An 18,830-nucleotide genomic window follows, 5' to 3' on the forward strand; every position below is an offset into this window, starting at 1 on the left:
AAAGTGAGGAGACTACATTAAAAAAGTGAGGAGACTACATTAGTCTATTAGTGTGTGGTCTGCGTCTGGGGGCCATGGGGAGTAAAGTCAACTCAGAGACCCTAACCCTAACCCCTACACCATGGAATGGGAACACATTCTCAACATGGTTAATATCAAACCCAAAATAACCACAGCACCCCGACGGTCGGTCCGTCTCACTGGATCGGGTTCCCTGTGATATTTGTGAGCATGGGTAGGAGCGTCTAGGACCATGGCATGTGATAGTCTACAGGCAGAGGAACGTCTGTACAAGACGGAGAGAACACCGATTTATTAGATGCTGGAAAGGACATCTGCATTCTGTATGATCGTGCCTGCGTTCCAAATGGCACCCAATACCTTTGACGAGAGCCTCAATGGGCCCTGGTCAAAAGTAGTGTACTAAATAGGGAATGGGGTACGATTTGGGATACAGTTGTACTGTATCTGCTAGACTTAGACTACCAGTCAAAAGTGTGGACACACCTACTCATTCAAGGGTTTTTCTGAATTTTTTATATTTTTTACATTGTAGAATAATAGTGAAAACTTCAAAACTATGAAATAACACATATGGAATCATGTAGTAGCCAAAAAAGTGTTAAACAAATTTCAGATTCTTCAAATAGCCACCCTTTGCCTTGATGACAGATTTGCACACTCTTGGCATTCTCTCAACAAGCTTCATGAGATAGTCACCTGGAATGCATTTCAATTCAGAGGTGTGCCTTCTTAAAAGTTAATTTGTGGAATTTCTTTCATTCTTAATGCATTTCAGCCAATCAGTTGTGTTGTGACAAGGTAGGGGGGTTATACAGAAGATAGCCCTATTTGGTAAAAGACCAAGTCCATATTATGACAAGAACAGCTGAAATAAGCAAAGAGAAACAACAGTCCATTATTACTTTAAGACATGAAGGTCAGTCAATACGGAACATTTCAAGAACTTGAAAAGTTTCTTCAAGTGCAGTCGCAAAAACCATCAAGCGCTATGATGAAACTAGCTCTCATGAGGACCGCCACAGGAATGGAAGACCCAGAGTTACCTCTGCTGCAGAGGATAAGTTCATTAGAGTTACCAGCCTCTGAAATTGCAGCCCAAATAAATGCTTCACAGAGTTCAAGTAACAGACACATCTCAACATCAACTGTTCAGAGGAGACCGCCGTGTCTTTGTGAGACGCGGTGTGGGTGAACGGATGATCTCCGCATGTGTATTTCCTACTGTAAAGCATGGAGGAGGAGGTGTTATGGTGTGGGGGTGCTTTGCTGGTGACACTGTCTGTGATTTATTTAGAATTCAAGGCACAATTAACCAGAATGGCTACCATAGCATTCTGCAGTGATATGCCATCCCATCTGGTTTGGGCTTAGTGGGACTATCATTTGTTTTTCAACAGGACAATGCACAACACACCTCCAGACTATGTAAGGGCTATTTTACCAAGAAGGAGAGTGATGGAGTGCTGCATCAGATGACCTGGCCTCCACAATCCCCCGACCTCCACCCAATTGAGATGGTTTGGGATGAGTCGGACCGCATAGTGAAGGAAAAGCAGCCAACAAGTGCTCAGCATATGTGGGAACTCCTTCAAGACTGTTGGAAAAGCGTTCTAGGTGAAGCTGATTGAGAGAATGCCAAGAGTGTGCAAAGCTGGCATCAAGGCAAAGGGTGGCAATTTGAAGAATCTCAAATATAAAATATATTTTGATTTGTTTAACACTTTTTTGCTTACTACTTGATTCCATTTGTTTTATTTCATAATTTTGATGCCTTCACTATTATTCTAGAATAGTAAAAATAAAGAAAAACCCTGGAATGAGTAGGTGTGTCCAAACTTTTGAATGGTACTGTACGTCAGAAGTAGTCACAAGATATAACTTCCTCAACCTTACCCAAGTCATCTGCCCTTCTGAGATATAACTTCCTCAACCTTACCCAAGTCATCTGCCTTTCTGAGATATAGCTTACTCAACCTTACCCACATCATCTGCCTTTCTGAGGTATAACTTCCTCAACCTTACCCAGGTCATCTGCCTTTCTGAGATATAGCTTACTCAACCTTACCCAAGTCATCTGCCTTTCTGAGATATAGCTTACTCAACCTTTCCCAAGTCATTTGCCTTTCTGAGATATAGCTTACTCAACCTTACCCAAGTCATCTGCCTTTCTGAGGTATAACTTCCTCAACCTTACCCAAGTCATCTGCCTTTTTGAGGTATAACTTCCTCAACCTTACCCAAGTCCAAGACATCTGCCTTTCTGAGATATAACTTCCTCAACCTTACCCAAGTCATCTGCCTTTCTGAGATATAACTTCCTTAACCTTATCCAAGTCATCTGCCTTTCTGAGATATAACTACCTTAACCTTACCCAAGTCATCTGCCTTTCTGAGATATAGTTTACTCAACCTTTCCCAAGTCATTTGCCTTTCTAAGATATAGCTTACTCAACCTTACCCAAGTCATCTGCCTTTCTGAGATATAACTTCCTCAACCTTACCCAAGTCATCTGCCTTTCTGAGGTATAATTTCCTCAACCTTACCCAAGTCATCTGCCTTTCTGAGGTATAACGTCCTCAACCTTACCCAAGTCGTCTGCCTTTCTGAGATATAACTTCCTCAACCTTACCCAAGTCATCTGCCTTTCTGAGGTATAATTTCCTCAACCTTACCCAAGTCGTCTGCCTTTCTGAGGTATAACTTCCTCAATCTTACCCAAGTCATCTGCCTTTCTGAGGTATAACGTCCTCAACCTTACCCAAGTCGTCTGCCTTTCTGAGGTATAACTTCCTCAACCTTACCCAAGTCATCTGCCTTTCTGAGATATAGCTTATTCAACCTTACCCAAGTCGTCTGCCTGTCTGAGGTATAACTTCCTCAACCTTACCCAAGTCATCTGCCTTTCTGAGATATAGCTTATTCAACCTTACCCAAGTCATCTGCCTGTCTGAGGTATAACTTCCTCAGCCTTACCCAAGTCATCTGCCTTTCTAAGATATAACTTCCTCAACCTTACCCAAGTCCAAGTCATCTACCTTTCTGAGATATAACTTCCTCAACCTTACCCAAGTTCAAGTCATCTGCCTTTCTGAGGTGATTTCCACAATGTTTTGGAAAGTGTAGGCTATGTTGTGGGATTTTCAAGCATATGATGCCGTCTGCAGGCTGTGTAGTATAGGCTACCATATTTGTGTGCAGTGTACCTGCAAGGCGGCATGAGAGTGCAAGCTTTCCTTCTGTAAGCTAGACCAGTCTCAGGCCTCTGTGTTTACACTGCTCCTCTGCAGCCACAAGATGGCACTATTTAAATGATTCTCCAGTGAAACTCAAGATATCTTGAGAAAATAGCTTTTTAACATCTCTTTTTATCATTTGAGAAAACACCTGTGCAAAACATAACAAAATAGAAGCCTAACAGCCCAAAATAGACATGAAATGTAAATAGAAAAAAAGTACAAAATAGAAAAAGTAGCTTCCCACTGGGCACAGACGTCAATTCAATGTCTATTCTACGTTGGTTCAAAGTAATTTCATTGAAATGACGTGGAAACAACATTGATTCAACCAGTGTGTGCCCAGTGGTTGTGCATTAGACTGCTTTGACATCGATTTGGTGTTTAACATTGAGAGCGAAGGGACGTCAGACCTTATAACAACAGTTCATGAGTCCTGACTCAGAGCTGGTCCCATATAGAGTCATAGAGGGAGTCTGAGACAGGGAGTCAGATACCAGCAGAGTTATTGCGGTTCTCATCGGGGATGGCCTCATTGAGACTGGGTACAGCAAGCCTCTTCCTGTGAATTAACCAATGGGACAAGATGGTGAGACAAGGCTATGCACTTTTCACTCCTATGTCCTCAACAAACTGTTACACTAAATTTTTAATGCAATAATGATAGTTCTTTAAAGAATGATTTAAACTTTTGTATGGTAAATGATGACACTACCAAGAGGTAAACAGAAACTAGATTTACATGACTCACATCAGGCGAGTGAGAAGGTTCTGCACATTCTTCATGCTGGGGTCCAGGCAGTACTGGAGTCCATTCTCAAGGCTAACACTGTCAATATATAGAATGGTTGACATTTACATTGCAATGTTTTTAGCTGACGTCTTCATATCATCATCATCATCATCATAACTGATAAGATATAGATACTCACATGAACTCCAGCCTGTTACAGGAGGTGGTTGGTGGGTAGACCTGGATGTCCGCAACAGCTGTTGTGCGTCCAAAGCTATTCCGCACCTTCCGACACAAACAACGCTGGCTCACAGAACCTATACATAGAATCATTTTACATTAAATTGAGTTAAGTTGAGCTACTTGAAATGACTAAATAGCAATACAAAAACAATTAGCCTGCTCCCAAAATTGTAATATTCTATTCACATTTAATAAATGACCATAACACAGTAATGGTAGTTATGGTAAAGAGAGGTAGACTCACGCTGGGCGACTGTGCTGCAGACAGTGACAGCAAGGAGCAGGAGAATCCTGGTGGCCATGGTCATGTTGTGTTCAACCTGTGGTCTTCTCTGCTGGTACAGTACAGCTGTTGGTAGAGATGAGTCTGTCTGATGTGAAGAGATGGAGATAAGATGAGTGTGTGAACAGATAGATGAGATGAGAGAGAGGTACTGTGAGGGGTTGAGAGAAGTGGCCTCTTATATACACATCTCGAAAGCCTTTTCCTTTTCAGTGATCAGAGGAAATTACCCTCTTTAATGGAAACTGAAACTAGCAACAGCAAGAAAATACACCCACTTCACTCCTCACTCTGCAACCTCACTTATTATCACGTTTTAGAGTGGATAATAATAACGTTTATTTTTATTTTTAGGATTTATAGTAGTTAATTTGGCTTTGAGTCACTTCTTTAAATCCTAGTTGAATATATTGTTTAGTCAGATCAAAGGAACTAATTTCCCTTATTGATGTGGTTAACCTCCCTAATATCAGTTACTGGGAAATACACTGAGTGTACAAAACACTATGAACACCTGCTCTTTCCATAGACTGACCAGGTGAATCCAGGTGAAAGCTATGATCCTAAAGATGGAGGGGATGAGACAGGTTAAAGAAGGATTTTTAAGCCTTGAGACATGGATTGTGTATGTGTGCCGTTCAGAGGGTGAAATGGCAAGACAAAATATTTAAGTGCCTTTGAATGGGGTATGGTAGTAGGTGCCAGGCGCACCGGTTTGTGTCAAGAACTGTAACGCTGCTGGGTTTTTCAACAGTTTCCTGTGGGTATCAAGAATGGTCCACCACCCAAAGTACATCCAGACAACTTGATTCAACAGTGGGAAGCATTGGAGTCAACATGGGCCAGCATCCCTGTGGAACGCTTTCGACACCTTGTAGAGTCCATGCCCCAACAAACTGAGGCTGTTCTGAGGGCAAAAGGGGGTCAAACTCAATATTAGGAAGGTGTTCTTAATGTTTTCTCCACTCAGTGCATGTACGTATATGTCTTAATAATTAATATTATTATTGATTCTTTCTAATTCTCTGTGGAAAAATATGATGTTAATTTAGTCTGTTTAGTAACTGAATAGAATAAATGAGGAAATTAAAGAATGAATAGAAATATCATCTCAACCACTAGAACTATTGTGTCTATGAATGGGATGTACAGTATTTTCAATTATCATTGGTTATATTTAGTGTCATACTTCAGACTTCTTTTTGTCTGAGATGTGGGTGTTAGAATGTTTTGTGTTTGTTGTGTGCGTGCCTTGCATGCATGTTTCCATGGCTGTGAAGAGGGGGTATTAGGGTGTTTCAGACCGTTCCATTGTGAAAAGGCACTTTTCTTTTCTTCTGGTGGGTTGAGACCTTTTGTTGTTGTCCCCCACAATGAAATTGGAGGGGGACTATGGATCCGTCTCCATCGGTTCGTACTTCTCAGTGTATGTGTATGGAAGATCAAACCCATAACTTTGGTGACGTACGCAAGCACCGTGCTTTCACCAACTGAGACATTCGAACCAATGAGAATGACATCTCCACATGGTCAACACTGTAGGGAAAGTATCTAAACAAAAGTCCATTCTGACTGAGGAGGCCTGTGGTGAAGTAAGGTTAGCCACTAGCCACACGCTGCCTTTATACATGTAAGTTAATTAGGGCCTCTCATACGCTCTAGAGGCACTTCATGATGATGTAAAAGCACTTCATGATGACCACCTATAGGTTTTTCTATTTGGAATTAGGCTTTAGACGCTGACAGGTGCTTCCTCTCCAGAATGTTCACAATGTTCACATTGTTCTTAAAAAGTAGTGCCTTGAACCAAAGGGTATTTTAAGCACTTTTCATTAAAGCTACAGAAGACACAGCATACATGAATGGAGTGTGTGTATCATAGCTCTCAAATCTCGTGTGTTTGGTTTTTCATCCAGACTTGGTTTTCCATTCAGATGGAAAAGGCGTTAGAGAGTTGCTGTGGGCAGATATAGCCATAGCTAACCCTGCTCTTTTTCTATCTCCACTGTAGGCAGTCTTCTGTCAGCTCACGCTTCAATATTTGATATGAATGAATATTTAAACAAATATATAGCGATGCAGAGTGTACGTATCCGGCCCACCAGTTATAGGTGAGCAAAGGCACACAATGTTTCTGCTGTCTTATTCTGATGAGAGAGGGGAGAAACATTTCAAAAGGAGGATGTCATACTTAGAAAGCGTTTGCTTCATTTGCATTGCAGTGCCATATCAAGGACAATGATCATTTTCAAAAAGGCATACACATCAAACAAAAACAGTGATGTTTTTAAAGTAATACATTGGTTTTATTGTCTGTTATCTTTTTGGACTAATACCATAAAGCTAACTGTCTGCTGTCATTGGAAACATCTTAAATGTCACCTACAGACAGGAAAGACGCTCACACACCATCTTACTGTTTATTTTTCTTGCTTTTTTTTCAGCTCAGAACAAAAGCAGGATATCAGTATCAGCATCATCAGTATGAAGCTGACCACAGCTCCAATCCAAACCACTACACAGCAAAAGCCCCCTCCCTACACAGAAACCACAGAGAATGAAACCACAGAGGAACACTTAGCTACAGCGTCATCATCTCTTCCTCCACAGAGGAGAGAGGGCAGATTATTATTGCTCTAATTCTGGATGTGACTGTGTAACCGATTTACTGAATTGGACTGAAATGTGTGTTTTCATCTAATAGATAACTAGTGACTACAAACACAAGGTCAGTCAAAACACAAACATAATGTACATCAGTCACCTTATCTTATTCCTTTTGGACGGGGTTGATCAGGTTGCACAAACAGTGTGTGTGTGTGTGTGTGCACGCATGTCTGCCAGTGCAGTTGTTGTCTCTGTAGTGTATGATTAGCCTGTGTATGCTTGTGCGTGTGTAATACTCTTCTTCTCATTCTATGGAGAAAATAGTTTTGTCCTGCTTCTCTCTGACTGCAAGTGGAGCCATTTGCTTTATACAGTGAATAAAACTAGAGCCATTGATGTGCTTGTAGAGACTATTTGCTAAGTATCATCATAACTGTAGTATCATTAATGAACCTGTCAGGATCTTACCAGCTGTCCTCAGCCTGCCCTCTGCTGGTTTATTCTCACCAGGGTTGGACACTGCAGATCCTGAGGGGTTAGCCATAACCCTAAGCCTAGCTTCATGTCCACACCCCGGCTCAACCTTGACCATAGCTTCATGTCCACACCCCGGCTCAACCTTGACCATAGATTCATGTCCACACCCCGGCTCAACCTTGACCCTAGCTTCATGTCCACACCCCGGCTCAACCTTGACCCTAGCTTCATGTCCACACCCCGGCTCAACCTTGACCATAGCTTCATGTCCACACCCCGGCTCAACCCTAACCCTAGCTTCATGTCCACACACAAATGATCACGCCCCTGAAAACAGTCTTAGGTTTACAATCATGAGAGACACGGACACTGTATTAAAAACATGTTTTTTTTATCAATTCATTAAACAAATACACAGAGGTATAAAAAGTGTGCAGGTATGATCAATCATGTATTTACTGTATACAGCAACACGAATACGTCCTTAAGCACACCACAGATAATAAAATACAGCAATTTTCAAGAATAACATAACGTAATCAATACATAATCACATCGTTTTCTTGGCTGAATATCACTTATTATGGTTAACGAACAGTCTGTTGGTGTCATATTTTTCATTTGGAACAGTCTATGGGCTAGATCTATATCTATAATTCAGTGCCATTTGTCATAGATCAGCATCTATTTGCCATCATGTCGATTCAACAGGCATCTACTGTCATAGTGAAACTGTGGTGTCTTGTCATTGTACATCTCCTGTCATATAAATCTATAGTCTGTTGATGAGGTTCAGTGACTGGTAGCTCTACATATCTGCGATGGCAGGCAGTATGCAGGCTCGTACACGGGCCTCCTTCCAGACACAACAACAATCTGAGCTCTCCCTCTCTCTCTCCTCCTTCTCCTTACTCTCTCCCTCTCTTCGTCCCCCCCATTTTCTTTGTTTAATAATGGGCTACTTATCCTAGCCTGTAGCTGTTCTGCAGATCCCTGTGTAGGTGTGCATCTCTGTGGGGGCTGTGTGGTTAGGTCAGAGGGGGAGGGGCCACAGTCAGCGGTGGCTGTGTTACTGAACCCAGGGCAGCTGCTCTTACGTTGCTGCTGGAGGTCAAAGGGCAGGTCAGAGGGGCAGGAGCGGGGGTAACTGTGTGCCCGTGGGCGGGACTGGCCCTCAGACACCACCCCTTGTCTCCTTAAACCCAATTCCCTGATTGACAGGTGGAGTGGCCGGGGCTGCCGTACAGGAACTCTAAGGGGTCTGACGCACCAAGGCAACCAAACGCAGGCTCATTACAGTTGGAATCTTTCCCCTGTCCACCGCATACAGTGATGAAGTCAGAGTACATCCCAGGCCTTTCCTTCCCATGGGCCTTTTCCCTGTGACAAAATGCAGTGGCCTTTGGAGAGTTTTCATCTTGCACAGCAAGCTGCGGCAGCCTCGACCTCTGGTGCAGCGAGTCCTGCTTGCGAGGGTTGATGATGTCATTGGTGTGAAAGGAGGTGGGGTGAGCCAGGTGGCAGATGGACAGCAGGTAGTCCTCTGAGGAGAGGGTGTGTGGGCAGGGCCCTGGGTGGGTGGTAGGCTGGACAGAGTGAAGGGTGTTGGACTGGTTCGTCTGGTTCATGTGGTTCATGTCTCTGACCAGATCCTCGTAGCCCTCTCTGATAGTGGGCAGCTGTAATCTCCTCTTCTGGGATACCGGTTTGGACATAGGACGCATGGCTGCTGGGAGAGACCGACAGAGAGAGAAGTCAATCACCAAGAGATAATGTTTGAATAATATCGGAGTGACTTTGTCTTCATGGACGTGGGGTCTGACATTTGGGAAATGGGTAGGTTATGCATACTCTGATTTAATCATATTTGATAACTGGTCCTTTCAATGCTCCCCACAGAACCACATCAACACCACTTCTAGACCTGATAACCTTAGCCCCACAGAACCACATCAACACCACTTCTATACCTGGTAACCTAAGCCCCACAGAACCACATAAACACCACTTCTATATCTGGTATCCTAAGCCCCACAGAACCACACCAACACCACTTCTATACCTGGTAACCTAAGCCTCACAGAACCACATCAACACCATTCTATACCTGGTAACCTAAGCCTCACAGAACCACATCAACACCATTCTATACCTTGTAACCTAAACTCCACAGAACCACATCAACACCATTATATACCTGGTAACCCAGGTTCCCTTGGAGAGTTCATCAATGAGCTTGACGCCTTGATAAGTTCCTTTCCTGAGGATGGCTCACCCCTCACAGTTCTGGGTGACTTTAACCTCCCTACGTCTGCCTTTGACTCATTTCTCTCTGCCTCCTTCTTTCCACTCCTTTCCTCTTTTGACCTCACCCTCTCACCGTCCCCCCCTACTCACAAGGCAGGCAATATGCTTGACCTCATCTTTACTAGATGCTGTTCTTCTACTAATCTCACTGCAACTCCCCTCCAAGTCTCCGACCACTACTTTGTATCCTTTTCTCTCTCGCTCTCCTCCAACACTACTCACTCTGCCCCTACTCAGATGGTAATGTGCCGTCGAAACCTTCGCTCTCTCTCTCCCGCTACTCTCTCCTCTTCCATCCTATCATCTCTTCCCTCTGCTAAACCCTTCTCCCTCCGATCTCCTGATTCTGCCTCCTCAACCCTCCTCTCCTCCCTTTCTGCATCTTTTGACTCTCTATGTCCCCTATCCTCCCGGCCGGCTCGGTCCTCCCCTCCTGCTCCGTGGCTTGACGACTCATTGCGAGCTCACAGAAGAGGGCTCCGGGCAGCCGAGTGGAAATGGAGGAAAACTAGACTCCCTGCGGACCTGTTATCTTTTCACTCCCTCCTCTCTACATTATCTTCCTCTGTTTCCGCTGCTAAAGCCACTTTCTACCACTCTAAATTCCAAGCCTCTGCCTCTAACCCTAGGAAGCTCTCTGCCACCTTCTCCTCCCTGCTGAATCTTCCTCCTCCTCCCCCTCCCTCCTCCCTCTCTGTGGATGACTTCGTCAACCATTTTGAAAAGAAGGTTGACGACATCTGATCCTCATTTATTAAGTCAAATGACACCGCTGGTCCTGCTCACACTGCCCTACCCTATGCTTTGACTTCTTTCTCCCCTCTCTCTCCAGATGAAATCTTGTGACTTGTGACGGCCGGCCGCCCAACAACCTGCCCGCTTAACCCTATCCCCTCCTCTCTTCTCCAGACCATTTCCGGAGACCTTCTCCCTTACCTCACCTTGCTCATCAACTCATCCTTGACCGCTGGCCATGTCCCTTCCGTCTTCAAGAGAGCGAGAGTTGCACCCCTCCTCAAAAAACCTACACTCGATCCCGCCGATGTCAACAACTACAGACCAGTATCCATTCTTTCTTTTCTCTCCAAAACTCTCGAGCGTGCTGTCTCTAGCCAACTCTCCTGCTATCTCTCTCAGAATGACCTTCTTGATCCAAACCAGTCAGGTTTCAAGACTGGTCATTCAACTGAGACTGCTCTTCTCTGTGTCACGGAGGCTCTCCGCACTGCTAAAGCTAACTCTCTCTCCTCTGCTCTTATCCTTCTAGACCTATCCGCTGCCTTTGATACTGTGAACCATCAGATCCTCCTCTCCACCCTCTATGAGTTGGGCATCTCCGGCGCTGCTCACTCTTGGATTGCATCCTACCTGACAGGTCCCTCCTACCAGGTGGCGTGGCAAGAATCTGTCTCCGCACCACATGCTCTCACCACTGGTGTCCCCCAGGGCTCAGTTCTAGGCCCTCTCCTATTCTCTCTATACACCAAGTCACTTGGCTCTGTCATATCCTCACATGGTCTCTCCTATCATTGCTACGCAGACGACACAAAATTAATTTTCTCCTTTCCCCCTTCTGATAACCAGGTGGCGAATCGCATCTCTGCATGTCTGGCAGACATATCAGTGTGGATGTCGGATCACCACCTCAAGCTGAACCTCGGCAAGACAGAGCTGCTCTTCCTCCCTGGGAAGGACTGCCCGCTCCATGATCTCGCCATCACGGTTGACAACTCCATTGTGTCCTCCTCGCAGAGTGCAAAGAGCCTTGCCATGAGCCTGGACAACACCCTGTCGTTCTCTGCTAACATCAAAACGGTGATCCGATCCTGCAGGTTCATGCTCTACAACATTCGCAGAGTACGACCCTACCTTACACAGAAAGCGGCACAGGTCCTAATCCAGGCACTTGTCATCTCCCGTCTGGATTACTGCAACTCGCTGTTGGCTGGGCTCCCTGCCTGTGCCATTAAACCCCTACAACTTATCCAGAACGCCACAGCCCGTCTGGTGTTCGACCTTCCCAAGTTCTCTCATGTCACCCCGCTCCTCCGCACACTCCACTGGCTTCCAGTTGAGGCTCGCATCTACTACAAGACCATGGTGCTTGCCTACGGAGCTGTGAGGGGAACGGCACCTCCTTACCTTCAGGCTCTGATCAGACCCTACACCCAAACGAGGGCACTACGTTCATCCACCTCTGGCCTGCTAGCTCCCCTACCTCTCAGCCCAGTCAAAGCTATTTGCTGCTCTGGCACCCCAATGGTGGAACAAGCTCCCCCACCACGCCAGGACAGCGGAGTCACTGACCACCTTCCGGAGACACTTGAAACCCTACCTCTTTAAGGAATACCTGGAATAGTATAAAGTCATCCTTCTACCCCCCATTAAAAAAAAGAAGGAAAAAAAAGTGGTTGTCCCACTTGCTATCATAAGTTGAATGCACCAATTTGTAAGTCGGTCTGGATAAGAGCGTCTGCTAAATGATGTAAATGTACATGTAAATGTAACCTAAACTCCACAGAACCACATCAACACCATTCTATACCTGGTAACCTAAACTCCAAAGAACCACATCAACACCATTCTATACCTGGTAAACTAAGCCCCACAGAACCACATCAACACCATTCTATACCTGGTAACCTAAACTCCACAGAACCACATCAACACCATTCTATACCTGGTAACCTAAACTCCACAGAACCACATCAACACCATTCTATACCTGGTAACCTAAACTCCACAGAACCACATCAACACCATTCTATACCTTGTAACCTAAACTCCACAGAACCACATCAACACCATTCTATACCTGGTAACCTAAGCCCCACAGAACCACATCAACACCATTCTATACCTGGTAACCTAAACTCCACAGAACCACATCAACACCATTCTATACCTAGTAACCTATGCCCCACAGAACCACATCAACACCATTCTATACCTGGTAACCTAAACTCCACAGAACCACATCAACAAAATTCTATACCTGGTAACCTAAGCCCCACAGAACCACATCAACACCATTCTATACCTGGTAACCTAAGCCCCAAAGATCCTCCTATTTCTTTATACTTATCTCCGCTCTCCTCTTCTCTCCTCTGTTTGCTCAGGAGGAGCTGTGTAAATAGGTCCGTAAGACAAACACACCGTGACCATAGCTACATAAACACACTGGTATATAAGTACCATAGATACCAGACCAGCCAGCCAGAACCCACCAGAACCAGCCAGAACCACACACTGTAGCCTATATTTTCTCATGCCACCCATATTGTTTCAGCCCTGACTGCAGGCCGCAGAGTATTTCAGTCCCGACCTCAATGTCAAAAATTGCTCCAGCCAAACCCTAAAGCCAGCCTCTCCCAGTATCCCTCAAGGTGGAATAGCTGCTAAATATAGAACCACAACTAGCTGGTATGCAGTGACTCAGAACCATACTAGCATCCTTCCTATACATAGCAAAGATACAGGTAATTGCCTAAATAAAGGAAACACCAACATTAAGTGTCTTAATAGGGCGTTGGGCCCCCATGAACTGCCACAGCACCTTCTTTGCAGCTTGGCATAGATTCTACAAGTGTCTGGAACTCTATTGGAGGGATACAACACCATTCTTCTATGACAAATTCCATAATTTGGTGTCTTGTTGATGGTGGTGGAAAACGCTGTCTCAGGCGCCGCTCCAGAATCTCCCTTAAGTGTTCAATTGGTGACTGAGACGGCCATAGCATCTGGTTTACATCGTTTTCATGCTCTTCAAACCATTCAGTGACAACTCGTGCCCTGTGGATGGGGGCATTGTCATCCACTCCCATCAGGATAGAAGTGCTTCACCATAGGTTGAAGGTGATCACTCAGAATGGCTGTGTATTTATTGGTGTTTACCTTGTCCTCTAAGGGGTTGAGTGAACCTAAACCATGGCAAGAAAATAATAATTATAATAATAATTAGTCATTTAGCAGACGCTCTTATCCAGAGCGACTTACAGGAGCAATTAGGGTTAAGTGCCTTGCTCAAGGGCACATCGACAGATTTTTCACCTAGTCGGCTTGGGGATTAGAACCAGCGACCTTTCGGTTACTGGCACAACACTCTTAACCACTAAGCTACCAGAGCTGCCAGAACTCTCATTTACTCAAGTGTTTCCCTTATTTTGGTAGTTACCTGTATATTAGCATCCTGTGTATAACCTAATACAGTAGTTACACCTGTAGGTTTAATGGACTTTGGCACAACTGCTTGGCAGACTCACCTGTAATAAAAGGTGTAGTGTATATCCAAGTCTTTTCTCTGCTCCTGTAGCGTGTCTGTAACAGGGTTCTCTCGTTAACTCTTCAGGAGAATGTGTGAATGAACATCTGTGCAGATAAGATCTGGCTGCGTAGCTTTAAAAAAAGAGAAGTAGCGATGCTGGTCTCTGAGCGTGCTCTGTGGCTCTAACTGTCTCTGACTGTGTCTGTCCTGAGGTAGCAGTAGACTGCAGATTTATCTCCTCCCTCTCTCTCTCCCTCAGTCTGCCCTTCCCTGATTCTAAATATAGCATCACCATCCGTTTCCTATCCCTGAGCACTGTCATTGGATGATTTTGTTGATGAAAGGAAACAGAAAGAGAGGGGTAGATGAAGAGATTGATATATATATATATATATATATATATATATATATATATATATATATATATATATATATATATATATATATATATATATATATATATATATATATATATATATATATATATATTATTTTTTTATAAAGAGAACAGAGGTAAAAGTGGGGGCAGGTTGAGAGAGTTGTGGTAACAGAACATTTCTCAATCTAGCCCTGTTTATTACCAGGCTGTAATTAGCTCAGGTACAAAATAAAGCTGGTATACTACACCAATGTTTCTCTGATAAAAAGTGTCCTGCTTAGACATAGAACCCCTATAAAGTGGTAGAATGTAGCCTCAGTATCTCTGATAATATTACTGATGCCATAATGTCTCCAGGTGGCATTATGATGTGTGTGTGTGTGTGTGTGTGTGTGTGTGTGTGTGTGTGTGTGTACGTACACACACCCTCCATATGTATCCTGGAGCATAGAGCAGAATTAAAAGATTTAGCTTCACTGTCCAAATACATATGGAGGGTGTGTGTACACACACACACACACACACACACATATACACACACACACACCCTCCATATGTATTTGGACAGTGAAGCTAAATCTTTTAATTCTGCTCTATGCTCCAGGATTTGAGATTTGAGATGTTTCATATGAGGCGACAGTACAGAATGTCACCTTTTATTTGAGGGTATTCCCATTTGAAGTCATAAGTATTTGGACAAATTCACTTATAGTATATTAAAGTAGTCAAAAGTTTAGTAGTCCCATATTCCTTGCATGTGTCACGGTTTCGGCCGAGGCTGCTCCTTCTCCTTGTTCGGGCAGGCTTCGGCGGTCGTCGTCTCCGGAGTACTAGCTGCCACCGTTCTATGTTTCGATGTTTGTTTGGTTTGGTCTGTTTTGTTACACCTGTTCCTTGTTAGTGTTAATTATGTGTCCTATAAGTTCTCTTGGGTTTTGTCATGTGTTGTGTGTAATTGTTCTTTGTCAACTTGGGATGCTAGTTCATTTATCTCTCGGTATTGTTTTGAAGAGAGTTCCGCACAGTGTGCGCCTTTTGTTTTGTACTATTACTGGTGTGCGTAAAGTTCGCTTGCCTGCCGGGTTGTATTTAGCCGTGTTGGCTTGTTCTTTTGTTGTCTTCACTAAAGACGTTAGTATGAAGCCTCTGTGTGTCCTGCGCTTGATTCCACACCACATCTACGCTCAACCTTGACAGCATGCAATGACTACATCAATCTTGTGACTCTACAAATTTGTTGGATGCATTTGTGGTTTGTTTTGGTTGTGATTTTCCCAATAGGAAGGAACTGAATGGTGAATAATGTATTGTGCCATTTTTGGAGTCACTTTTATTGTAAGTAAGAATATAATATGTTTCTGAATACTTCTACATTAATGTGGATGCTACCATAATTATGGGATAATCATGAATGAATCGTGAATTATGATGAGTGAGAAAGTTACAGAGGCACATAGATCATACTCTCAAAACATGTTTTGCTGTAGCCTCTGAACGGCATCTAACTCATCATTATTCAGGATTTATTCAGGATTTTTCTTAATCATGGCATTATCAGGATTAATTTAGAAGTGTTCATAAACATCTTATCTACTCACAATTACTCAAGTCATCATTCAGTTACTATTGGGCAAAACAGAACCCAAAACACATCCAAAACAAACTGCAAATTCATCCAACGAGTTTGTAGAGTCACAAGCTTGATGTAGTCATTGCGCGTAAGGAATATTTACCCTGATCAGCCAGTACCGTCAAGGAGCTGTTGAAGAGTTTTGAATCGGCTTTGAATAGTCAGAGGTACTACTTTAACCTATTACACCCTCTTCTGAACATTAACTATTATTTACAGTATATGAACTCTGTACAGTGGACTCTTCAGAAGCCAAGTCTACCCAGGTCACTCTGTGTACGTGTATCCTAGGGATTTGTCTGCCGTTAAAGGGGCTGACTAAACTTTTTTTTTGGGTCGCCTGTCCAAACAGTGCAAAAAAACTTAACGACTAAAACCAGATATAAAGTATGTAGAAAAGATCATGGACCTATACAGTTATATAATACAATCTTTGAGAACTAACAATCACCCAAGTAAAAGCTAGACAGTCAGGGAGAATTGAAAATTCCCAAAACAATTAATTTAGCAGTATAGATTTTGTTATGTTTGAGCGTAAGAACACAGCATTAGCCATGGGAAAATGTACAGAACTGCATGTTCTCTCAGCTCCATGGCAAAATGTGTAGAATTGCAGAAAATACAGTGGGGGAAAAAAGTATTTAGTCAGCCACCAATTGTGCAAGTTCTCCCACTTAAAAAGATGAGAGAGGCCTGTAATTTTCATCATAGGTACACGTCAACTATGACAGACAAAATTAGATTTTTTTTCTCCAGAAAATCACATTGTAGGATTTTTTATGAATTTATTTGCAAATTATGGTGGAAAATAAGTATTTGGTCACCTACAAACAAGCAAGATTTCTGGCTCTCACAGACCTGTAACTTCTTCTTTAAGAGGCTCCTCTGTCCTCCACTCGTTAACTGTATTAATGGCACCTGTTTGAACTTGTTATCAGTATAAAAGACACCTGTCCACAACCTCAAACAGTCACACTCCAAACCCCACTATGGCCAAGACCAAAGAGCTGTCAAAGGACACCAGAAACAAAATTGTAGACCTGCACCAGGCTGGGAAGACTGAATCTGCAATAGGTAAGCAGCTTGGTTTGAAGAAATCAACTGTGGGAGCAATTATTAGGAAATGGAAGACATACAAGACCACTGATAATCTCCCTCGATCTGGGGCTCCACGCAAGATCTCACCCCGTGGGGTCAAAATGATCACAAGTGAGAACGGTGAGCAAAAATTCCAGAACCACACGGGGGGACCTAGTGAATGACCTGCAGAGAGCTGGGACCAAAGTAACAAAGCCTACCATCAGTAACACACTACGCCGCCAGGGACTCGAATCCTGGAGTGCCAGACGTGTCCCCCTGCTTAAGCCAGTACATGTCCAGGCCCGTCTGATGTTTGCTAGAGTGCATTTGGATGATCCAGAAGAGGATTGGGAGAATGTCATATGGTCAGATGAAACCAAAATATAACTTTTTGGTAAAAACTCAACTCGTCGTGTTTGGAGGACAAAGAATGCTGAGTTGCATCCAAAGAACACCATACCTACTGTGAAGCATGGGGGTGGAAACATCATGCTTTGCGGCTGTTTTTCTGCAAAGGGACCAGGATGACTGATCCGTGTAAAGGAAAGAATGAATGGGGCAATGTATTGTGAGATTTTGAGTGAAAACCTCCTTCCATCAGCAAGGGCATTGAAGATGAAACGTGGCTGGGTCTTTCAGCATGACAATGATCCCAAACACACCGCCCGGGCAACGAAGGAGTGGCTTCGTAAGAAGCATTTCAAGGTCCTGGAGTGGCCTAGCCAGTCTCCAGATCTCAACCCCATAGAAAATCTTTGGAGGGAGTTGAAAGTCCGTGTTGCCCAGCGACAGCCCCAAAACATCACTGCTCTAGAGGAGATATGCATGGAGGAATGGGCCAAAATACCAGAAACAGTGTGTGAAAACCTTGTGAAGACTTACAGAAAACGTTTGACCTGTGTCATTGCCAACAAAGGGTATATAACAAAGTATTGAGAAACTTTTGTTATTGACCAAATACTTATTTTCCACCATAATTTGCAAATAAATTCATAAAAAATCCTACAATGTGATTTTCTGGATTTTTTTTCCTCATTTTGTCCGTCATAGTTGACGTGTACCTATGATGAAAATTACAGGCCTCTCTCATATTTTTAAGTGGGAGAACTTGCACAATTGGTGGCTGAATAAATACATTTTTCCCCCACTGTATGCTTTAAAACTGCAAACATTTCTCTCAGCTCCATGGAGAAATGTGTTTAACCTCTTAAGGATCGTACCTTTTTTTCAATTTTCGCCTAAAATGACATACCGAAATCTAACTGCCTGTAGCTCAGGACCTGAAGCAAGGATATGCATATTCTTGATACCATTTGAAAGGAAACACTTTGAAGTTTGTGGGGATGTGAAATTAATGTAGGAGAATATAACATATTAGATCTTCTCAAAGATAATACAAACAAAAAAATGTTTATTTTTTATTTTGTGTTCCATCATCTTTGAAATGCAAGAGAAAGGCCACAATATAATATTGCAGTTTAGGCGCAATTTAGATTTTAGCCACTAGATGGCAGCAGTGTGTGTGCAAAGTTTCAGATTCATCCAGTGAAGCGTTGCAATACTGGACTT

The 18,830-nt window shown here is 43.4% G+C and overlaps 1 protein-coding gene across 4 annotated transcripts; it reads right to left on the bottom strand.

Annotated features, from left to right (window-relative positions):
• Positions 1 to 3,372: 3,372 nt before the first annotated feature.
• LOC123481553 (C-X-C motif chemokine 11-1-like) lies at positions 3,373 to 14,395 on the bottom strand. Of its 4 annotated transcripts, none has more exons than XM_045205989.1 (5): positions 14,171 to 14,395; positions 4,479 to 4,601; positions 4,191 to 4,308; positions 4,010 to 4,087; positions 3,373 to 3,820 (listed from the first exon to the last, which is right to left on the bottom strand). In XM_045205989.1, exons 2-5 carry the CDS (start codon positions 4,540 to 4,542, stop codon positions 3,748 to 3,750), a joined length of 333 nt encoding a protein of 110 aa, XP_045061924.1. In that variant the 5' UTR covers positions 4,543 to 4,601; positions 14,171 to 14,395; the 3' UTR covers positions 3,373 to 3,747. The 4 variants fall into 4 exon arrangements, with proteins under 4 accessions (XP_045061924.1, XP_045061923.1, XP_045061922.1 ...); XM_045205988.1 differs by having other exon boundaries at positions 4,479 to 4,605; XM_045205987.1 differs by lacking the exons at positions 3,373 to 3,820; positions 4,010 to 4,087; positions 4,191 to 4,308; positions 4,479 to 4,601 and adding an exon at positions 7,976 to 9,327.
• Positions 14,396 to 18,830: the final 4,435 nt, after the last annotated feature.

Source organism: Coregonus clupeaformis, chromosome 2 (assembly GCF_020615455.1).
Source record: "Coregonus clupeaformis isolate EN_2021a chromosome 2, ASM2061545v1, whole genome shotgun sequence".
Lineage (NCBI taxonomy): Eukaryota > Metazoa > Chordata > Actinopteri > Salmoniformes > Salmonidae > Coregonus > Coregonus clupeaformis.